The 22,681-nt window shown below is 46.7% G+C and overlaps 1 protein-coding gene across 2 annotated transcripts; it reads left to right on the forward strand.

The window, feature by feature from the left end:
• The first annotated feature begins 9,106 nt into the window (after positions 1-9,106).
• Positions 9,107-22,006, forward strand: LOC115072968 (histidine-rich metal-binding polypeptide-like). 2 transcript variants are annotated; one of them, XM_029571027.1, is made up of 4 exons: positions 9,107-9,244; positions 16,209-16,327; positions 16,856-16,921; positions 19,198-22,006. In XM_029571027.1, exons 1-4 carry the CDS (start codon positions 9,223-9,225, stop codon positions 19,285-19,287), a joined length of 297 nt encoding a protein of 98 aa, XP_029426887.1. In that variant the 5' UTR covers positions 9,107-9,222; the 3' UTR covers positions 19,288-22,006. The 2 variants fall into 2 exon arrangements, 1 of the variants encoding a protein (XP_029426887.1); XR_003851904.1 differs by lacking the exon at positions 9,107-9,244 and adding an exon at positions 9,673-9,691.
• Positions 22,007-22,681: the final 675 nt, after the last annotated feature.

Raw genomic sequence — 22,681 nt, forward strand, 5'->3', positions numbered from 1 at the left:
CAGAGGTGATGCTGGTGGCCCACCGAGACTCTGCTTCTCTCGGCTGTGAGCAGGATGGGTGCTGCTCGCTGAGTCTCTACTCCTCTCATCCACGAGGGGGATAGGCTCCACTCGCTGCCCCACATGGCAGTTCTTTGCCTCCCCCTAATGGTTGGCACCCTAGGTGACTGCTTAGTCCATCTATTGGGATGTGCTGGCCCTGCTTAAGCCTTCATTAATAAGTAACCAGGCATCAGATTTTTCTCCTTCGTTATAGCATTCTCTCTCTCTCTTCTCCCTCCTCTCCATTGAGCCCAGTCACTGTAGCAACAGTCCTCAGGCAGGGGCCATGCAGCAGAGCTCCCTATGGAGTTCTGCAGTCATGGTCCCTATATCTGGCCAGTGAGTGTGTGACAACTGCAACTGCCTCCCTTGAGTGGCTGTGAATGCAGCAGTCTTAGCTCCGGTTGACCCAGGATGCAAAGTCCGGGTCTGGGAATCAATCCCACTGCAAGACAGTGCACAGCACTTACACCCAAGCCACCAGGCCATTGCTTTCTCCCACCCATGCATTAATTGACATATGATGGTTATCCTAAAAACCAGAATTGTCTGAGGCGCTGAAAGACTTCCATGAGCAACCTAGGGTGCTACAATTTTTGGAAGGTGCAGGAAAAATCTTCAGGTTTTGCCTGTCCACTTTAAAGGCAATGCACCACAAGAGAGAAGAGGATGGATGCTGGGTAGATGTGGGGGCAGAGGAGCCAATTTTTCAAAATGATTGGGGTGCTAAACTCTACACAAATTGCTCCTCCTTTGTCACAGTGAAGCAGTTTGCTCAATATTGGGGGTGCCTGAGCAGCCACTGCACTCAAAAGAGCTGAAACCCGTAGTGGGGGTGAAGAGAGAGAGGAAGTTGGATGGGTGGGGGAAAAGGTGCTGAGTGGGTGGAGAGATGTGAAGAGAGGGTGATGGACAAATGAGGATGGAGGGGAGAGAGGGAGTATTCTGGTCAGGTAGAGGATAGAGATAGACATAGGTGCCAGCACTGTGGAGCAAGCTCCTTCACTGTGACCAGGGAGGGGTAATTTAATTTGTGTTGTGTTTAGCTTTCCTGATCGTTCTGATAAATTGGCTCCCAGGGAGAAGAGAGGATGCTGGGCACTGCAAGAAGGGGGCAAGGTGATTGGGGTGTTGCTTCCATGCTCAGCGAGGAGTGAAGGCAGAGAAAGAGGAAATGCTGGGAGGAAAAGCAGAGAGGAGACGTCGGGCACTGTGGACAAGGGGCAAAGGGAGAGGAAGGCAGGACTTGGCAGGGGGTGAGAGGAGAATGAGAGCTGAATTCTGAGCAGGGCAAGAGATGGGGATGTTTGCCAGGGTGTAAGTGAGGGTTAGAAGACTTGCACTGGCTCTGGGAGCTGGCCATCTCAATACAGCGACTCATGGCTTCACACCAGCTGTTCCCAGGGGCTGGCATCGCTCACATAGGTCTTCCTCCCCTCAGATCTTTTTTTTTTTGTTAAATCTTGGTTGCTGTAGCCAGAGCCATCACATGCCACATTCACATCCGCAGACTCTTACTGCAGAACAGTTTAAGCCACCTTCAGATTTTATTGTGAACTCAATTAGGCTGTGACTTGGCTCTGCTGGCTTTGGGATTATAGGTTCGCTGGTTTACAGAGAAGGCCCTGGCACATAGCTCTCAGCTGAGGACTGTTATTTCAATGACTGGGCAAAGTGAGTTGGGAGGGGACTGTAAAACAGGAGAAAAGACTTGAGAAGTCTGAAATGAAGGCTCATGGCACTGTAGCCCAACGGAGGCCAATTGCAACGGAGCTGGAATGTCAAAGAAGCAAGAGGAATCAGCTGGGCCGCAAGAAAAGAAGTAACATTTGTTTTGATAAAAAGGGAAGGAGAGAAAGAATAAGACTGAAAGGGCAACAGCACTAGGAAACAAGTGAGGACATTATTTAAGAAAGGTTCTCTAAAACTTCTTTAATAATTTGCTTTCTTTGCTCCTTAGCTTACTACTGCAAATCAGTGGGCCAGATTTACCAAACTCTGGGTCTGCTGTAATAAGGTGTGCTCACTTGGCAGAGCTTGCACTTTTACCTTACTCCTGACGCTGCATGTCCTATTGGTTAGTGCCCTTAAATCTAGTGCTAATACAGGGATTGGTTGTTATCTCCCCCTCCCCCAATGCAGAGAGGTGAGTAGGCTTAGCTCCTGTTTTCTTAATGCTCAACATTTAACTCCTGGTCAGAAGTAAAGTTCCTGGGGCCACTGCTATTCTCTGGGGCTGAGCCTGGAGTTTGTGGTGAAGGGTCCTGTACTCAGGATTCATGCACAGAAAACATGATTTATGTGCATAAATCATATTTTTTGTGTGTACTAGTGAATTTTTAAGGTACATTTTTGGGTTAGGGTGCTTTTTTTTAAACTCCTGGTGCATTAGCATGCCATTTGTATAGATATGGATTAAGAAACTGTGTGCAGACTTTAGTGTGCATTTTAATAGACAGCTTATTATTACATTGGCCCCTCTTTTTTTTTTTAAACTGCACCTCCCAGGAAAAGGATCTAGGCCTCATAGTGGATAATACTTTCAAATTGTCAGCTCAGGGTGCTGCAGCAGTCAAAAAAGCAAACAGAATGTTAGGAATTATTAGGAAGGGAATGGTTAATATAACGGAAAATGTCATAATGCCTCTATATCGCTCCATGGTGAGACCGTACCTTGAATACTGTGTACAATTCTGGTCGCCGCATCTCAAAAAAGATATAGTTGTGTTGAAGAAGGTACAGAGAAGGGCAACCAAAATGATAAAGGGGATGGAAGAACAGCTCCCCTTTGAGGAAAGGCTGAAGAGGTTAGGGCTGTTCAGCTTGGAGAAGAGACGGCTGAGGGGGATATGATAGAGGTCTTTAAGATCATGAGAGGTCTTGAACGAGTAGATGTGAATCGGTTAGTTACACTTTCAAATAATAGTAGGACTAGGGGGCATTCCATGAAGTTAGCAGGTAGCACATTTAAGACTAATCGGAGAAAATTCTTTTTCACTCAATGCACAAAAAAGCTCTGGAATTTGTTGCCCAAGGCTGTTGTTAGTGCAGTTAGTGTAGTTGGGTTCAAAAAAGATTTGGATAAGTTCTTGGAGGAGAAGTCCATTAACGGCTATTAATCAAGTTTACTTAGGGAATAGCCACTGCTATTAATTGCATCAGTGTTTGGGTAATTGCCAGGTTCTTGTGGCCTGGTTTGGCCTCTGTTGGAAACAGGATGCTGGGCTTGATGGACCCTTGGTCTGACCCAGCATGGCAGTTTCTTATGTTCTTATGAGTCACCCGCTAAGCATTTCCTTACCTGTTCTCATTGTAGATTGAAATTTGTTTATTGAATAAAAGCAAACAGTATATTGTGAAATATCACATGATATATAATTGTTTCAATACTAGAATAACATTTTATTGCCATATTATATTATCTGTTAGCTCCTGCCCTACCCTTCCCTTCCCAAACACAACTCCCCTCTACTGTTTCCAAAAGTTCAAAGTCCAACAAATGGAATGACCATCAGCTTCGGTTTCTAGTATTCCCTGTTCTCAATTCAAAACAGCAGTGCTAGAAAAAAAATGTAAAAAAAAAAATTTTTTCAGTGCCAGTGAACAGAAAGACATTAACATCCCTTCTCTTCCTTTCAGTCTTTTCCCAAGGAAGATCCTAAATAATAATACCCAGCATCTGTCACTCTGGGAAAGGAGCATATACTCGTAGAGGCCACAAGGTGTCAGTGTGACACCAGTGACAAATGAGTAGTGGGGCTGGTGGAAAATGTTCCCTCCAAGGAGTGACTAGGTGTCTGCACATTTTTTTTGTGAGTGTGTGTGTGTGAGCAACAATTTTTTTAAACCAATAATTTTTTAGCTCCAGTATTAGCACTGGATTGCTGTATACAGCACAAATAAAAATGTATGTGAGCAACACTCTGAAATGCATGAGCGATCGCTCAAGCGCTCATCTTAGAGGGAACTATGCTGGTGCAGCTGATGGAGCTCCTCAACAAAAGGAGAAGCAGAAACTGGCAGACAGAGAAGTAACAGGGGAGCCAGGGAAAGCGTATAGGAGGGGGAGAGCACAGACAGCTGAAGAATGAATCTTCATTAGAGTCCCATACAGGCACCACACTGATGCATATAAAGCATAAATACAGCATGGACAGGTGAAGAGCGGATCTTCATCAGAGACCCATGCAAGTGTCACACTGATACATGTAAAGCATGAATACAGAATTGACAGCTGGAGAGCGGATCGTTATCAGAGCCCCATTCAGGTGTCACACTGTTACATGTAAAGCATGAATACAGCACTGACAGCTGGAGAGCGGATCTTCATCAAAGCCCCATGTGGATATGTCACTGCTATACATAAAGCAGTGGTGTAGCCAGAATTGAATTTTTGTGGGGCCAAAGGTTAACATGGGTGGGCCTTGTGAACCAGCGGGCCTCCCACCACCACTCACTCCATACTATGGGGCTGATAACATTTTTAGCATGGGTTTTATTTAACACACATGGAAGAAATCCACAATAAGGAAGAATACAGTAAGCTAATTGCATGCATATAGAACCAGGCACACTAAATGAAAAAAAAATGTGCTAAAAATGTGAGTTAACTTAAAAATCCACACTAACGCAGAAAAGTGCTTGAAAAACAGGCATCATGAGGTAAGTACTTGAAGCTGGAAGGAGTGTGAACAAAATGGCCATGCATGCAGTCTTGGGCTTAGTTAAATCACAGGGTAAGCTCTCTGGGGTTGGCACCTACACTCAGGATGCACAGCGCCAATCTAGCATGCAAGACCATTGTGCCACAGTGCCAATGCATAATGTTCAGCTGTGGGAGCTCATCCCAGACAGCTTATACTTGGATTTTACTTGCCTGCTTTTCCACAATGGGACAGGCACCTAGATCTGAACAAAAAGCATGGCACTGTGGCAAAATGGCCTTGCATGTGAGATTGGCACCGTGCATCCCAACTTGGGCACAATCTCACATGCAAGGCCACTTTATTAAAGGGTGGAAAGTGAAGGAGTGTGGGTGAGAAGGGAAGGAAAGGGGAATGGAAGGAGGGTGGGAAGAGAGGGGAAGGAATGTGGAGTGTAAGAGAGGAGGGAAGAAAAAGACAAGGGATGATAAGAGGGCATGAAAGAAGGGTAGGGGAAGTGGAGGCAAGACAGTATGAGGGGGAGAAGTGAGTGGTTAGGGAGGGCAAGAGCCGGGGTGTGTGTGTGGCTGGGGGCAATTGAAATTGCTTCAGCTCGCATAACGTTGGAAATTTAACCTTTGGTTCTGAGGTGGAGTAAAAGTTAACTCACATTTCTGTTGGCCAAAGTCATTCTATTGCTGTGCCCATGTGGTAGTGTTGAGCTATTGCTACCACACTGGGCACAACAATAGAAAAATATTGGCCACCAGAAATGTGAGTTTAGTCCACCTCAGACTAAGGAAGGAGATTAATTTTCAGCATAAGCTCTCTGGGGTTTGCACCTACAGCTGGTGAAAGTGTAAGTGCTGTAAAGCAGGCACCTTCAGCTGCTTAGTATACACTGCATCCCAACTTTGGTACACTGCAGTGTATTCATGTAGGTGCTCACCCCAGCTGCTTTCTTCAGCTGTAGATGAGTCCCCCAGAGAGCTTACACTGGAAATTTAATGCCTTCCTGGGTCTGAGGCGGAGTACCAAACTGGGCACAGCAACAGGTAACTTTTGCATGCACTTGTGCTGTTTTTAACACTGGTTTTTACTCCTGATTTATCGCTCATTTTTTTCGGAGTTAAAACCCCCTCTAAATACCAGTGTTAATTTATCCTGTAAAAATACATGCTAAAACAGGAGTAAAAACCTGCACTAATGTCAGTGCGCCTTATTACATTGGCCTCTGTAGGATCTTCATGGCAATGGCTCAAGACCCTTTTAAAACATAAGAACATAAGATACGCCATACTGGGTCAGACCAAGGGGCCATCAAACCCAGTATCCTGTTTCCAACAGTGGCCAATCCAAGTCACAGGTACCTGGCAAGTACCCAAACATTAGATAGATCGCAAGCTACTATTGCTTATTCATTAATAGCAGTTTACGGATTTTTCCTCTAGGAACTTATCCAAACCTTTTTTAAACCCATTTATACTAACTGCTGTAACCACATTCTCGGGCAATTAATTCCAGAGCTTAACTATTTTCTGAGTGAAAGAGAATTTTCTCTGGTTTGTTTTAAATGAGCTACTTGCTAACTTCATGGAGTGCCCCCTGCTCCTTCTATTATCTGAGAGAGTAAATAACTGATTTACATTAACTTGTTCAAGTCCTTTCATGATTTTGTAGACCTCTATCATATCCCCCCTCAGCTCTTCTCCAAACTGAACAGCCCTAACCTCTTTAGCCTTTCCTCCTAGGGCAGCCATTCCATGCCCCTTATCATTTTGGTCACCCTGTATCTATTTCTTGTCTCTTCATTGTCTCTCATTCTCACCTCTGTGGTTAAGGCAACTACCTTGTATCCGAGGCTGCTAAAAGGCAATTATGTAAGTATGTTTCCACCCAACCCAGGCATTCCTGACCTTTGAAGGGGCTGAGAAAGGGGGGATAAATAATTACCTGCCAAAAGTAAACAAAGGCTTTGAAGATCTTAAACATGTAGGTGCCTAGCCCAAGGCAGTAGTGTTTCTCATCCAAGGCAGCCTTCTTAAAGGCGCAGGGGAGCACAGAGTGACAGCGATTTCAGTGCTTCCAGGCCCTGTAACTGCTGCACCTGTAAGGAGATGACTCAGCTAGTAGTGATCCTGTTCATAGGGGAATGGACCAGAGCCAAAACGTGAAAGGTCAGAGGCTGCGCCACTGAGAGCGGAAGAGCAGCTCTTTGTCAGAAGTGTATGCCTGCATCACGGTGATACAGGACGGTGTTAGATATGTTGGGACGGAGTGCGTTATCCCCATTCTCAGGTCCTCTCCCCTCAGCACCCAGGGCAGGGGTTACTTTTGGCAGCCTCTTCCTGTTTGGGCTTTCACGCGCACTGCCTCACAGGACTGGCTGCAAAGGGCAGTGTGGCAGTGCCCAGGGCATTCGCCCTGCTTGCCCACCCATTGTGATGGACCTGCTCCCCAGCATCCTCCCCTTTATCCCAGGTCCTCTTCAGCAGTATGCCCCCCCCCCCCCCGCACCACCCCCTTTCTGTCCCATGCCAATCCTGGATCCTTTCCCCCTGCCCCCTTTCAATTTCAGGTCCAATTGTTTACTCCCTCCCTCCAGCAAAAATCCACCAATTTTAACCTCCATGCACTCCCATTCACCTCAGATATTTACGATCCCCTACCTTAAGGGACCCTCTCATTTTCACTCTCCCAGGAATTCATCCAATTCCTCCCCCCCCCCCTCACCACATCTGGGCCCAACGCACCTCTTCAGTGGAGGCAGTGACATGAAGCACCTTTCCTGGACCACGGGCTGGGAGTGGCCCTGCCCCCCTCCTGCCACATGTACTTCCTGTTAATAAGGAATCTCATGCAGGGCTTTACCGGTCAGCAGGCACATGCTCACAGGCCCCATTGCTTCCTCTTTCTCTCATTGTTTTTGTCTGTGGAAGAGATGCACCGCAGGGACACAAACATGCCTTGGAATCGGGTGTTAGACCCTCAGGCCATCTCTCTGGTTGTCCCATTAATGCCAGCCCAGCACAGATAAATGCATGAATACAGCACGGACAGCTGGAGAGCAGATTCCGGGAAGGAGAAGTTACAAAACGTGGGGGTGGGGGAGGGAAGGGCAGCGGTCCACTGGCAGTGCTGTGCAGAGGACCAGAGTTGGGGCTTCTGTTCTGCCAGATGGCTAGGGCTGGGATGCTGCAGAGGCCCTGGTGGCATTTAGCGACCAAACTCAGAGTGCACACATCCCCCAGGTTCCAGAAGGAGCTGTTTCCTGAGGTCCCAGCCAAGGACTGGGACTGTAGTGGCAGGGCTGCCTGAAGAAGTGGAGCCGTGAGGCCTTTTCATTTCTAGCTCAAGGCAAGTTCCATTTAGGTACTGTAACTATTTCCCTGTCCCCAGAGGACTTCAAATCTAACTTTGTACCTGAGGGAAGGGAGAGTGAAGAGCTTTGCCTGAGATCATAAGGAGCAGCAGTGGGATTTGAACTCTGGCTTTCCAGTTCTCAATCTGCTGCACTAACTGCTAGGCAGGGCTGGTGCTTCTATTAGGCACACTAGGCAAGCTCCTAAAAGAGCCAATTTTAGGGGTAGCCAAATCCCACCGACGCAAAGCACAGACGGATGCTGTGCCAGAGCCAATGCCGCTGAAGAAGGGAGTGCTGGGTTGGAACCAATGTCACTGAGCGGAGGGAACAGTGCGCTGGGATTGTCACAATAGGTAAACTGAGAAGAGGGGTGCATGACCGAAGAGTGCCCAGGGCACAAAATACTCTTCCAACAGCCCTGCCACTAGGTCAGGGCTCGTCATATATATATATATATATATATATATATATATATATTTGCAGTCAATGGAGGCAGTGGATATTCCTGGGGGATATCCTAAACCTCAGATATGTTTGTGCACTCCAGGACTGGAATTGCCTACCCCTGCACTAGGTATTCTTTCGTGGCCCGTGGTGTTGTTGTCCAGTCTGGGCAGGGAACCTCCAGTCCTCCGGGGTCACAGGCTGGTCAAGTTTGAAGGCTATCCTAAAGGAATGTGCATGAGAGAGATCTGAAAACAACTGAGGCAGAATGAATGCAAAACTCTTCAAGCATATTCAACAAGGATAGCCTGAAACCTTGAGGAGGAGGTTCTCCAACCCGCCGCAGAGGCTGGCGGCCATTGAGCCAGCAGAAACTTTGGAGTCAAAAACCCCAACAAAACGAAACAGGGAGGCACAAAACGATATTTAAAAAAAAAAAGTTTAAAATATACAAATGAAATACATTAGGACAAAAAATAAAAAGGAAGAAGGCTCGGGAAGAAAATCAACACACCACAGAGTCAATAAACTGAGGGAGGGATTTTTGTTTTTCTGTTGAAGTCAGCAGCTAGTGCTGCTGGTGCTTTAAGGGCCAACGTAGCGTTCACTCCCCCATTGCTGGAGCGGCGGAGGGGAGGGGAGGGGGAGGAGACAGACCCCACCCACCCAACTCCCCTCCCGCCTTCCTGCAGCTCCTTCTCCTTATTCTCTTCCGAGCTCGAGATCGCCATGGACTGCAAATCAACCGCAGGTGAGGGGGGGATTTTTTTTCCTCGCATCTTCTGGCTTTTATGAAACGAGCCCTTGATTTCCTCACTGTCACTTATTACCGGTATTTCCTCGCTGTCACATTACCGTTAATTAAGCAGAATTGGCAGTAATCCGTCCTTTGGCTAATAATCCGGAAAAACAAAAGACTCTTTTTTTTTGTGTGTGTGTGTGTGTGATCTAAACGTGAGCTCAGTTTATCCCGGGCTCGGCGCGCCTTTTCCCGTGGCCAGGATGAAGGGTGCTCAAGGAGAGCGCGAGGGAGAGCGCGCTCTTCTGTAAATAAGAGGTGCGCAGGTGCAGGTAGGGTGTGGCCGCGGCACCTAAGAGAGGCATCTCCTAGCGCTGGCTTACCTAAACGTTGGTGAGGGAGGGTGAAATCATCGTTCAAAATTAGATAAAAGCAATCTGTCAGCTCCTTGTATTATAGGTAAGGCGCCCAGTCCTAAGGGACTGGTTTCACTCCCAGTGATTCTGATAATTTTGTAATTTCAGATTTTCTTAAAAGGAAAAAAAAAAAGTAAGAGCTACAAGTCCATGGATGCAATGGGGGGGGGGGGGGGTGTAAACCAGGATTCCTCCTTTATGACCTTATCTGTTAAATTATGTATCTCCTTGCAGTTTCTATGTCCACAGGTTGTATACATTAGGGCAGAGATCTGGGGGTGATTGCACCATGAAAAAAGCAAATCATAAAATCTTTCTTTTCTGGTATGCTTTTTCTATTGGGGAGATGATGGGTTATTTAGATTTTAGAATTATTTATTTTGTACAATTTCTAGCCCTCTGATCCACAAAATCTCAGTAGGGTCCCAAGGACATACATAATTATTACAAACAACAAATAAAACCATAACAGATTGAATAGTAAAATGACATTTACAAATTTATATAAAAAAAACTTTAGAAAGTACTGTCTAGTAATATACTCCACCCATACTAGTACCAAACATAATTCACCTCTCAAACTTCCTTCGACTGAAAAAGTAGCCACATACTAAGAAATTGCATAAGCCTCCTTAAAGAGAAAAGGTTTTTCAGTAGTTTCCTAGCCGTGAGTAAATCTTGAATTGATTTTAAAGAATCAGGTAAGGCATTCCAAAAACTAGGTTCTGCCACTGCAGAAATAAGCTCCGAGCTTCCTTCAGACGAACCTGCCTGATAAACAGGATTTCTAGCAATGATTTATCAGCCGAGCCTAAGGGACGAGCAGGTTGATAGGCACAAATAACAGAGGAGAATCCCAGGGGAACTAAATCATGCAGACATTTAAGCACGAGACCAAGATTTTAAAGCTAATCATGAATTGTATAGGAAGCCAATGAAAATGGGCAAAAACGGGAGATATATGGTCCTAATGTGAGCAATTAGATTTCTGCAAACCTAAAAAAAATAGCATTGCAGTAATCTAATGTAGGAAGTACCAATACCTGAGTAGGGCCAGTGCTAGCATTTTTTTTGCTGCTTTGTGTGAGAAATTGCCCTGCTGCACCCTCCCCCTGTTCTGGTTTGTTTTTTTTTAACACAAAATTTGTGTTTTCTCCAATAACCAACGCCCTATAGAAACTGTCAGTCTCATGTTCTGTCCCAGGGCCCTTTTCACCATCAAAAAAAGCCCTGCTCCCTCCAACAATCTGAACTATCAAAATTTAACCCCTCCCCAAATCTATTTTACCCCACCCACAGATCCAAAATTTCTGAATTGTGCAGGAATGACCCCTAGGTGCTCCTTCCCCACCTATTACCGGTACATAAAATTGGTGCTGGCTGAGCTCTGTAGCTGGCACTAGTTTGTTGTACAGAAAAACATGCAACTCGGTGGTGCCAACCAGAAAACCATGCAAAAAAAAAAAAGATACTTGGAACCCTTATAGTATTAGGCCTGTTATATTGTGTGTTAGATGTGGTTTGGGCACTTAATCACGTTGACTTAGGGAATAGCCACTGCTATTACTGGCATTAGTAGCATGGGATCTACTTAGTGTTTGGGTACTTGCCAGGTGCTTGTGACCTGGATTGGCCACTGTTGGAAACAGGATGCTGGGCTTGATGGACCCTCGGTCTGACCCAGTATGGCAACTTCTTATGTTCTTATGACAGCTTTGAGTAAACTAAATGACAACAATATAGTAAAATTTCCATACCACAGCAGTACTAACTGCAAGCACTCAAACAGGAATAACCCAATCTATAAAAGGCAAATATTACACCAGACCCTAAAACACCTCCTATTAGGAAAGCAGAACAATCCAGTCTGCTCTAAATTCCTACATAGAAACTACATGTTAACAGAATACCTCGCCTCACTTCTACATGATGAACATAGATAGACCCTTGCCAAATACAGAATAAAGAGATCATAAAATACAAACAGAAATGTGTAGACAGAAACTGAACTGGAAACTGTAGCAACCTAGACTCTATATGCAATGGAAAAACAGAAACCTCATCAGTCCTCCTAAATCATCAAAAAATAAAATCAAGAAATATAAATGAATCATAATAAACCATGCTAATAATAAGAATATTGCCAAACAGTTGACAAATAGAATGGCATCCAATAATAATTAGAAACTCATATAATACGTTTTAAAAATTTCATTCACGAGATGAGCCTACAGGAAGTGCTAGCACCGTGAGTGTTGAGCACCATGGGGCCAGCTGGCACATAAGGATAGGCCACAGAATGGCTCTCTCCTCTTCAGGCTGTGTGTGATGTGGGTCTTTCCATTTTTCTGCCACCAGTGGGATGAGATCCACTGGTGGCTGCACAAGCTTCTTGCTGCTCCATTTGGTGGGCCCCTTTCACCGCAGCCACCTCCCTCCCGGGTGTGCCGCCCCATGCAGTTGCATGGTTTGCACACTCAGTAGCACAGGGCCTGTACCTGGGTCATCAAGCAAAAATCTGCAGAATTCTGGAAGGATTTTAGGGATCGCAGCTGACAAAGTTTAAAGAATTGAACTCCGGATCACGGTTTGTATATGTGGTTGCAACGATAAAGAGGAATTGGTGATCACACCCAAATCTCTCACTTGAAGTTTGATCAGGTTCGTGATGTCATCACAAGTCCAGTAGAATGGGACATCACTTACCTCTTGGCATGAGAGAAACAAATACCTCTGTTGTGTTGACGTTTAATTTCAGGTTATTTGCTGACAACCAACAATTGGTCACTGAAAACATCTAGTCAATTTACACAATGCTGTATCAAACGATGGATCAATAGGAAAAAAATTGAATTTCATCAGCAAATAACTTGAATGAGATTTCCAGCGATGCCATAATCTCACACAGGGGTCTCAAATAAATGTTAAAGAGCCATGGAGATAACATAGCTCCCTGTGGGACTCCCACTGAAAATGTATGTACATTCCAATCATCACCTTGTATGTTCGATAGGATAGGAAAGACTGAAAGCAAGAGAAGAATGTATCTGTCATCCCCGAGGAAAATAACCGAGATAGGAGAATAGAATGATGCACCATAGCAAATGCAACCAACAAATCCAACTATATAAGAATGTATAGGGTCCCAGCATTGAAACCCCTAGGAATGGAGTCAAGGGTAGAGAAAAGTAAGATTTCTGTATTATGTCTTGGACGAAAAACAAATTGATTATCATGTGGCACACAGTTATCATCCAGAAAATCCTGAAATTGGACTAGAATGAGCTTTTCCAGTACCTTTGCTAACACAGGAAGAGAAGATATAGGTCGGTAACTTGATGGTTTGTTATAAGTCAGAATCAATTTCTATAGGTAAGGTCAAACAATAGCTAGTTTAAGGGCCTCTGGAGTTTCCCCTTGAGCTAGTGAGGCATGAACTAAACACTTCAAGAATGGACCCAGATCTTCTCTTAACATCTTGAGACAGTGGCGTAGCCATGAGTGGGCCTTTGGGCTCAGGTCCACCCAATCAGCATTGCCTGGCGCTGAGAAGAGGAGGTCTGATGCAGGGCCATTGCAGAGCTCATCCCAAGCAGCCCGAGAAGAGGAGGCCTGACGCTGGGCCGTCACAGAGTTCAGCCTGTGCAGCCGAAAAGGAGGCCTGTTGCAGCAAGGAGGCCGAGGAGAGAGGGAGAGCCCTGATAGAGTATGTAGGACTGAGAAGCCTGTGTGTGTGTATGCGTGAGAGAGCGCATAGGAGTGAGAAGCATGTGTAAATGTTTGAGAGAGCTTGGAAGTGAGAAGTGTGTGTATGCATGGGAGTGAGAAGCCTGTATGTGTGTGTGTGTTTGTGTATGCATGAGAGAGTGCATGGGAGTGAGAAGCCTGTGTGTATGTGAAAGAGAGAGCATGGTTGGGAGTGAGAACCCTGTGTGTCATGTGTGTGAGAGAGATCATGTGGGAGTGAGTCTGTATATGTTTTTGAGAGAGAGAATGCGGAGTGGAGAGTGTGTGTGGGTGTGAGAGAGAGAATGTGGGTTTGAGATCCTGTGGATGTGAGAAGAAGCAAGCATATAGGCATGGGAACCTACATGTGAGAGAGAACATATAAGAATGAGAGCCTGTGTGTGTGGGAGTGGGAACCTGCATGTGAGAGTACATGAGAGTGGGAGCCCTGGGTAAGAGAGAGTGTGTGGGAGTGGGAGCCTGTATGGGGGAGGAAGAAAAGAAGAGAGAATAAACAGAATAAGAGTGACCTTGAAAAAGCAATTGGGAAAAGACAGTCAAGGGGAAAAGAGAGACTGCAACCAGCTGATTAGAAAAATAAGATCAGACAACAAAGGTAAAAAAAACTATTTTGACTTTCAGCAATTGAAATATGCCGTCTTTGAGAACATGCATTACTTATAGAATTGTATGTTACATTTTCTTCAGTATTCCACTATTCACAGAGTCTGGTTTCTTGGGTTTTCCATTTCAATCTTGTCTGCTTGTTTCTGTTTCTAATTTATAGTATATTCTATCTGTGATAGAGGTGCAGTATTTCGGCTAGTGTGTAGTTTCTCTGTAGGGATTTGTAGCAGTCCGACGTGTTTGCCTAGTAGGTGGTGTATTAATGTTCTAGGGCCTGCTATGTTTGCCTTGCTATCTTTTCATAGATAAGGTTGCTGCTGTTTTGAGTTCTGAAAGTTACTGTTATGGTATGGTACAGCAAGGTTCTAGATGGTTTTTTATTATATTTTTGTAAGGGTTTGTATTAATTCCCAAAGTGCTTGGCAGTGGAAGATGTTTGTTTTGCTGATACTGAGGTGACACCAGAATCTGAATATATGTTTTTTTGCATGTTAGATTATAATATGAACAATCCTAGTTCTGATTCTTATGATTATTGCTGTTTTATTGTCATTATGATATATTCTGCATTTTAGAAAAGAGGATTCATAAAAGAATACATTGCTATTAATTTTATTATGTGATTGGATCTGATGTTTCTGTGACTTGTTCTTTGTTTACTTTTTATATGATATTGTGTATTTATCAACTGCAATACATATAAAATGAATTAATACAGATCAATAAGCTATTTTTAATGTTGGTAAGTGTTTGAAAAAAATATTTTAAAGCGTCACTCATAATGCATGATGGCTGTTGCAGACTACAAAGAAATCCATTGTCAGGTGCATTTTTAGGTTGGGGGAATGCTGATTCGGGTTAGAGTGGAGAAAGAGGACATGACGGTATGTTATACTGGGTCCCTTCCAAGCCCTTCCAGTTGACTCTGACTCACGCGTGACCCCGCTGACCAAAATGCAGACAACCCGCTCCTCCAGTCTTGATTTTTTTTGTTTGTTTTTTTTTTTTTTAGTGCATTTCTGACTTGGCTGTTTGCTGGACATCTGAGGTTGGTGCCAGATGGGAGGGCTTTCCAAATCTGTCCTTGTGACCTCCATAGCCAGTTGGGTTTTCAGGATGAACGTGCCTGGGGGATATTTGCGCACTTTGGAGACCTTACCCATGAATACTCATGGTGGATATCCTGAAAACTCATCTGGCTAGGAGGTCACAAGGACTGGCTTAGATCAGAATTTATTAAAGGTGAATTTGTGTGTAGGTTCCATAAATGGATAGCAGGAGGTTGGCTCAGCGATTTGGTGACGCATTGCTTCCTGCTTATGAACTTGTTTGATTTGAGCCACTGTGATGCCCGAGATTCTCTTGAACCATTCCAGCTGCCACTCCTACCACTGTGGCAGGAACAGTTCTTGTTGTCTGCCCTATGATTGACTCCTGGATCTGACCTTTGCCTGGACTTCCAACGATCCTTGCCTGCTGCTTGCCTTCTGCCTCTGTCTGATGCCTGCCCCAACCCTTGCCTGATACTGGGCCAATGCTTATGTTTGCCTCAGAGGCTCTCCCCTAAGCCCTGCCAGCCCCCAGAACCTGAGGGCTCAACCTGAGGGGAAAGAGGTTTGTATAGGTGAAGCTCCTGTCCAGTCTCTGCCCAGCAATCCTCTGCCAGCTGTCAGTGGGAACCTTCCAGGCCTTCCCTGTAGGTTAACCCAATCTCACCACAGTACAAGGGTCCACAAATCCTAACACACTACCTCCATTGTATGCAGATCTATCTCATGCATATTCATTGTAGATATCCTGAAAACCTGGCCTGTTTGTGGCTCTCTAGGACTGGAATTGGCCCATTGGTTCACTTAGATACGTAGAAATAAAGTCAATCAATTAGTGCCTGGCAATGCCTTTTTGTTGGATTAAATACATTTGTGACTGACTTTGGCAAGTTCTGCTCCTGTTATCAGATCAAAGCAAAGTGTAGATCAGCCTTGGCTTGTAATCTGTTGACCTCATGAAGGGCGCACAGCTCCCCAAAGTCAATCAGAAATAGATTAAGGGCCTGATGTACTAAGCTTTTCTCCCTCTTAGACACAGGGTCTGAGAAAAGCCTTAGTAAATTCGGTCCCTTAGTCCAGTCAATAGGTGCCACGAACAACTTTTCTGCTGCACTCAGCCAAAAGAGTACCTCAAAACACTGTGTCCTGTCTCTTCAGGATGCACTCAGAAGAAAAGTGGAGATCTGAAGCATGACCCGAAGCACGGGCACCATGGGCACGGGCAGCATGGACACGAGCAGCATGGACACGGAGGCGAACACTGCAAAGGGCATAAGGTAACCAGAGAAATGCGTGTTCACTGCCTGCAGCTGAACAAAACATCTGCCCAGCAAATACAGAAACAAGAGGGAGATGACAAACTTATTCAGAGAGAGAGAGCAGGAAGGGGCTGACAGCTGTTCTAGCTTTAAGCTATAATGGGGTAATTGGTCTTTTTGCTGTCAAGATTGTCACGCTGTAGAAACATAGACAGTGTCGGTAGATGAAGGTCACTGGGTCCATCCATCCATTTATTGCTTTGCTCATTTCTATCTGCTTGCCTGCCAGGCCACTGCCCATTTATATAGCATTGAAAAAGTGCCCAATGTTGTGCAGTCACCAAAGGGTCACCACTCTCCCCATGGACCAAATCTTGGGACCTGAATCGAGTGTCAGCAGTGGGATCTGGCTTTCTGTCCCAAGCAGGTTACTGCACCACCCGGCAAACGTCCCTCAACAGTTCAAACCTAGCCCTGAACTCCCTGCCCTCTGGTTGCCGTTGTGGAGCCTTTGTGTGCCCTTGGCTCACTGCATTCTCATTACAGGAGAAAGGTGGACATTCCAGCGACTCCAGCAGCTCCAGCTCCAGTGGAAGTGAATGTGAAGGCAAGGTGAGCCCTGACCTGTCCGCGGTGTGCGTGCATGTAGTCTGCTTCTTCTGGTTTCGAGGCATAACACGCTGACACGCTCGAGCACAGAGAATTTAGAAATTAGAAGCTCTGGTGAAGAAGCCGGGCAGCAGCCGGCTGTTTCTCAAGTGCTTGCTTTCTGCCAAGGTAGTGAGAGTTCAGAACAAAACATAGTCCAGTCGCTGCAGAAAAAGGATGACCATGAACCTAGCCGGCAAGTGCGGTCCATTCAGTCCAGATGCAATAAGTGGTGGTGTTTGTGTCTGCCTCCACATCATAAGAAGTTTTGACCCATGGCTGAAGATGCGCTCTCCGGGAGCGTCAAATCCAACCAGTTAGATCTGGTAACAGGTCACGGCTATGCCGACCCTGTAGGATTCTTGGGTCTGCGCCTTTATCCTAAGTAAGTTTTGTTTATAGAGGGTTCAGTTCCAGTCCTCAACTGGATTTGACCTACTTGAGCCCATCAGAGGCAGCTGATGATAAAAGAAGCAAGAACCGGTGACAGCTTCTAGGAGTGAATACTTGAAAATGTTTCTTTTCGTTTTTGTTTTTCGTTTCATATATTCAAAATAAAATAAAAAAAAAACCCCAGAAAATATAACAGGAAAACACAAATAAATTGTCTCCTCCTCCCGCCCACCAAATGTGCTTAAATGAAAGGCCTTCCTCCAGCCTGTGGCGAGTCTTCCAGGAGCGGGGATAGCTCCTTCCCCTGGAAGCCCCATGATGGGGTAAGAACTAGGTTGGAGAGGTGGGGGGAAGTTGTAGGGGGGCAGCTTTGGTAGGTGAGAGAAGAGGCCAGGACCCAATGGCTTTCTTTTTTAATGTTGGTGGTAGCTGCTTCTCTAAAACAAAACAAAAGAAAAACAAAACACAATTTCCTTCATTTTTCTTTTGTTTGTTTAGGAGACAAAACAAAATAGGAAAAGATCAAGGACATTTCCTATTTCGTTTAAAGTGACAGCACATCCTCAACAGCTTCCCACTCTGCCCAGCAGGATTCTCCTACGACCTGAGCAACCTCCAACTTGACCAGGGGCGGATTCCCAATGACGACGGGCCCGGGGATTCGCCGCCCAGGAGATACCACGCGGTCTGCCGAGTGTGGCCCTGTCACGGCCGGGCTCGGCAGACCACGTGACTGGAGCGACCGGCCCCACCGGGGGCTGCCCGATTTCCCCCCGCTAGGCCAAATCCGCCCCTGAACTTGACCCATCAACAGCAGCGCCCCCTTCGCTCCTTCTGACTGCAGCACTGCCTCTCCCCAAACTCACTCCTGACTCCTCTCACTGGTGACGGACCTCATAATAAGTGGCAGCTCTAGGCTATAATATTTTTCTAGCTTTTAAAAGACTAAGGACTTTAGCCAGAAATTAATCTTGATAACGTTTGCTGCTCCACATCTTATGGGCGGGGGCTCAGATTATGCAGGCCTTATTATGGAAGTTTTCTTGGCCACTTTCCCTGGCCTGGTTTAGTTTACTGCTTCTGTAACTGTTGTGGCTCCTGTCTGTCAGCGGTTATCGAAAATCCAGGCCACACTGAAACCCAGTTCATGTATCAAGGGGGTGGGGATCCTTTTGAAATTGGAAGACAAGAGTTTTCAGGGCCAGCAAGGAATGCAGACAAACATGCAAAACCAGAAGCTTAACATTTGTCATTGGCCTGAAAATCCAAACCAGTTTGCAGCCCTTTCTGGACTGCTGCCGGCTGTATAATCAGCAGCCCCGCTGTGGGTGCCACACCTCAGGGGAGGAGATAATCTGGGGTTGGTTTTTTTTTTGAAGATATGCACTAGCTGTGTTGGGTCCTTTATACAAGCAGCAGAAAATATGTTTCCCCGCCCTCCCCTCCGTTCTCCCCAAAGGCAGCAAACCAATCGCCCCAGGCAGCAGTGCCACAGGGGGAAGCACGGCTGTTCTGTTGTCGCGGTCCTGGATGCAGTTAATTGCAATACAGCGCAGGCATGGAGGCAGCAGCTCGTGAGAGGGACGTGACGCCGTCCCAAGCCGCTCATCGCCCAATGAGCTCTTGTGTCCTCGCCGCCTGCCGCTGGGGGCAGGGCGAGTTTAGTTTACCCTGCTGAGGTGTGTTTGGGCTCACGTCCCCGGGGGGGGGGGGGCGATCCGTGGAGCCTGCACCTGCTCTGACTTTGGTGTGTTGCATGCGTGTGAAGGTCCTGCAGAACAGGCCGAGTCCCGTTCCTCCCCCCCTCCAGGCTCCTTAACATTTCAATCTCGCTTCTCCTGTCACAGCACCAGCATGGGGAGGGCCACGAGCACAAAAAGAAGAAAGAGAAGAAGGTGAAGAAGGAGAAGAAGCCCAAGAAAGACAGCAAGCACTAGAGCGGAGAAGACAGGGGGGCACCTTCTCTGCCCAGCGTCCACTGCAGGGCTGGCCTGGAGCAGATCTCCCCCTCCCCCTTTCTCTCTGTGATTAATGTTGGTGCTCTTTGGAAGAACCGTTTTTACCTGTGTGTAACTGCTTATTTTTATCCAGAGGTGTCTGTCTGCTATAATAAATCACTCTTGTAAACTGTTAAAATGGCGCACAGGCTGGTGCCGCCTTATAGGCCAACACATTTATTAAGGCCAGGGCTCCACGTCCTAAGGGGCATCGTCCTCGCGAGCCAGTTAGTTTGGCAGGCGCCACCAGCCTCCGCGTCAGTTTTTGTTCCTGTGTAGAGTAACGTAGCTCCTGTGCGATGTAAATCTTTCAGATGCTGCCCGAGCTTTTTCTGTGGCAGGGCTTCTCAAGCCTTTACCTACTGTAAGTAACGCTGTTGTAGTCCTTGAAAAATCACCTGACCCTACACGATGACCAAATCAAATCAGCAGCACTGCAGTCCCCCTCAGTCACTCCACTGCCACCCTCACCGCACTCCAGCTGATTCCCTCCAGAGAACCTCCTCTCCTCCCCCATCCCCTCCAGCCTGTTTTGTAGCACCACGGCTGCTTCTCTCCCACTCCTAAGCCCTTCTTTGATTTTCTCATCCCCTCTCTCACCTCCCCGCTTCACCTTTTCCCATCCAACCTTTCTTTCGTATCCTCTACCTCATCTTCTGTCATCACCCTATCTCCTTACCCACAACCCATTCCTCTGCACCCGATCCATCCCTCAAGCCCCTCCTTTGAAACAGCTCCCCCTCCAAAAATCCCCCAGCTCAGGGTCAGCAGCAACATTTTCCTCTTGGTCCTGGGCTAAAGGTGAATGACAGCAGGTGAAAAGAGGAAGGGCAGGCCCATGAAAGGAGCAACATTTTTCTCTTGGGTAGGCTAGAAACATGATGGCAGGAAAAGACCATATGCCCGATGTGGTAGGTCCATGCACAGCAACTATTCAACTTCACCATCCCTACCCTGCCCCCACAAAGCTTGTGTTTAACCCCTGCTTTCCCGAAGTCATAGGCTGTCCTTGTCACCATTGCTGTGTGAGGACAGAGGAGCAGTGGGAATCTCCACTGGCCCACGCCCACTCAGACCTCCCGTCAGGTCAGGCCTGGTCCCAAGCCAGACAGCTGCCAGCGCTCTGCAGGCAGCAGCAGCAGCATTAGTAACAAAAGTCAGCACGGAGTCCCTGAGCCAGTGCAAGCACACAATGTCCTGCAGCGAGACGCCAGGCCCTCCTCCTGCAGAGCTTTCTGGTAACAGAAGAGAAAGGCGGAGGAGGGCGGGACCCCTGCAGGGCCTGTGAGCACCTACTGGCTCACAACCCCACCCCACTAATGCTGCTGCCTGGTTGAGATACACATGACCCCTGCTGAAAGTTCTGTGACCTCATGGGGGGGGGGGGGGTGTCGTGGCCTACAGTTTGGGAAGCCCTGCTCGAGGGTCATATCAGGCTGGCCTGCCAATTAAAATAGGGTTCTTATAACAGTGACGCTAATAGGCAGAGTGCAGCCTGTGGCTTTTCTAGGGTGGATGACACGGACTCCCCCCAACTGCAACAGGAACACAGCCTGGACTTTGCCACCTTCAGTCTGTATTTAAAAAATAACAAAGGCAGTCTGAGCAGATCGGAGTCAAGTCGCAGGGTAACAAGGACCCATTTATTTCTATAAAATTCATGGATTAAAAAGGCAGAATTGTGTTTCTTTTTCAGCCTGCCGGTCTCCTCCTGTGCCCTTTTGGGGGGGGGGAAACTGAGCTTAATTGGAACTAGGAGCCTTGGGATGCAATGCCACGAGCCCTCATTGGCTGCTGCTTGGGGACATTTTCTTCCTAGCTCACGTGGATCTGTCGTTCCAGCGATGGGCCGGGGACCGAGGAGAATATAAAGCAAAATTAAATCACCAAAGCTGTTTCTGAAACCCTGGAGTTATGGGCCCTGATTCTGGCCACTGTGTCACTGCTGCCCAACTGGTCCCCCTGTCCTCAATGAGGGGGTGCTGGGAAATTTGTCCTACTGCCTCCTGAACATCTGGCCACGCTGAGCTATTTCACAGTGCTGGCCACGGAAAGGTCTCTTCTGCCTGGGGCTGGTTCCTTTGAGGGGAGAAAGTGCCTGCTTTGAGCTAAAGGCCATGGGTGCTTCTTACCTGGGATGATGACTTTGAAAACTGTCTGCTGGGGGTTATTGTCTAAGCAGAAGAAAAATGCGCAAAGCTGGGGCTTTCTGTGCTGCAGGGCGTAGGCAGAGGTGCCGCTGTCCGCTCCAGCGCCTGCACCGATCCTGATGCACGGTCAGGGAGAGGTGAGCGATGCTGAGCTGGAGCAGAAGGCACCCAGGAGCTTTACCACTGACGGCTCAGATGAGAATAAAGTAGGCTGGTTTTAGGGTCACTTCCATCTCTTCTACGGTCTGTGCATGGGACACAATCTTGTGACTTTTCATCATTGTTTTCTTAGTAGATTTGTTTTCTTATCTTTAAAAAAAAAAATCATCTGACCTGCAGCATCACATGATAAGCTTAAAATGTAATTTGCAATGCGGCACTGTAAGAAATACAACTGCCCCTTTATAGAAATGCACAGTTCTAACTCATTTAAATGGTTGTATGATCTTGTGGTATTTACTGTGATTATTGATAGCAATAAACATGGGGAGTGAAGCTCCTGCCCTATAGCACGTGCTCTGTTACATTTATAAGATGGCTTTCCGTGAACAAAGTGCAACCCAAAGAGGTTTACAGCAAGATAATACACTAAGTGCAACTGACATCATATGTCAGTAAAAGTAGTACTAACTAAAGCCTTTAACTGAGTTGAAAAGAAATAATCCAGCTCTTAGCGTGGCATGGTTTGTCTGGCTGCGAGGCTCCAGCGATGATCATAGCTGGGCGCGTTGAGTTCTGCTAGCCCTGATCTCATCCCATGTGAGTAAAGATGGGCCCTGAATTTCAGCCTGCATTTCTTTTTAACTCCTGGTGCGGTAAGCTGACAGTATGGTAATGTCTCTGGAGTTTTAAAAAGTATGCTAATGAGAAAAAGTGCAAACAGAGACTGGTTTAGCATGCATAAAACATGAGCGATGTGCACGGAAATGCTGCGTACAGGACCCTGGCCCCATAGAGTACCCCCTGGCCCCAGAAACTTCACCTTTGAGCAGAGTTAAGAAAGAAGGCATTGGCTCCCAGTGCGGAGTGGTGCACAGGCTTCATTTGGGATTTGCTTGGAGGAAGGCTAATCTGTGCACACAAATGCTAAATCAGAATGCCCCTTTATTACACTGGGGCCCCTGAGATTAGTAGGGGGAGAGGGCAGGGAGATGGTATGGAGGCTTTCTCTTGTCCCATCACAT

The sequence above is a fragment of the Rhinatrema bivittatum genome, chromosome 11 (assembly GCF_901001135.1).
Source record: "Rhinatrema bivittatum chromosome 11, aRhiBiv1.1, whole genome shotgun sequence".
NCBI classification, from domain to species: Eukaryota; Metazoa; Chordata; class Amphibia; order Gymnophiona; family Rhinatrematidae; genus Rhinatrema; species Rhinatrema bivittatum.

What these genes read in the sequence shown, in the direction of transcription:
- LOC115072968 (XM_029571027.1), top strand. Translation starts at nt 9,223, where the DNA reads ATGGACTGCAAATCAACCGCAG. An exon ending in GGACTGCAAATCAACCGCAG is followed by an intron (nt 9,245 to 16,208) that starts GTGAGGGGGGGA and finishes CTGTCTCTTCAG; the next exon opens with GATGCACTCAGAAGAAAAGT. An exon ending in GAAGTGAATGTGAAGGCAAG is followed by an intron (nt 16,922 to 19,197) that starts GTGAGCCCTGAC and finishes CTCCTGTCACAG; the next exon opens with CACCAGCATGGGGAGGGCCA.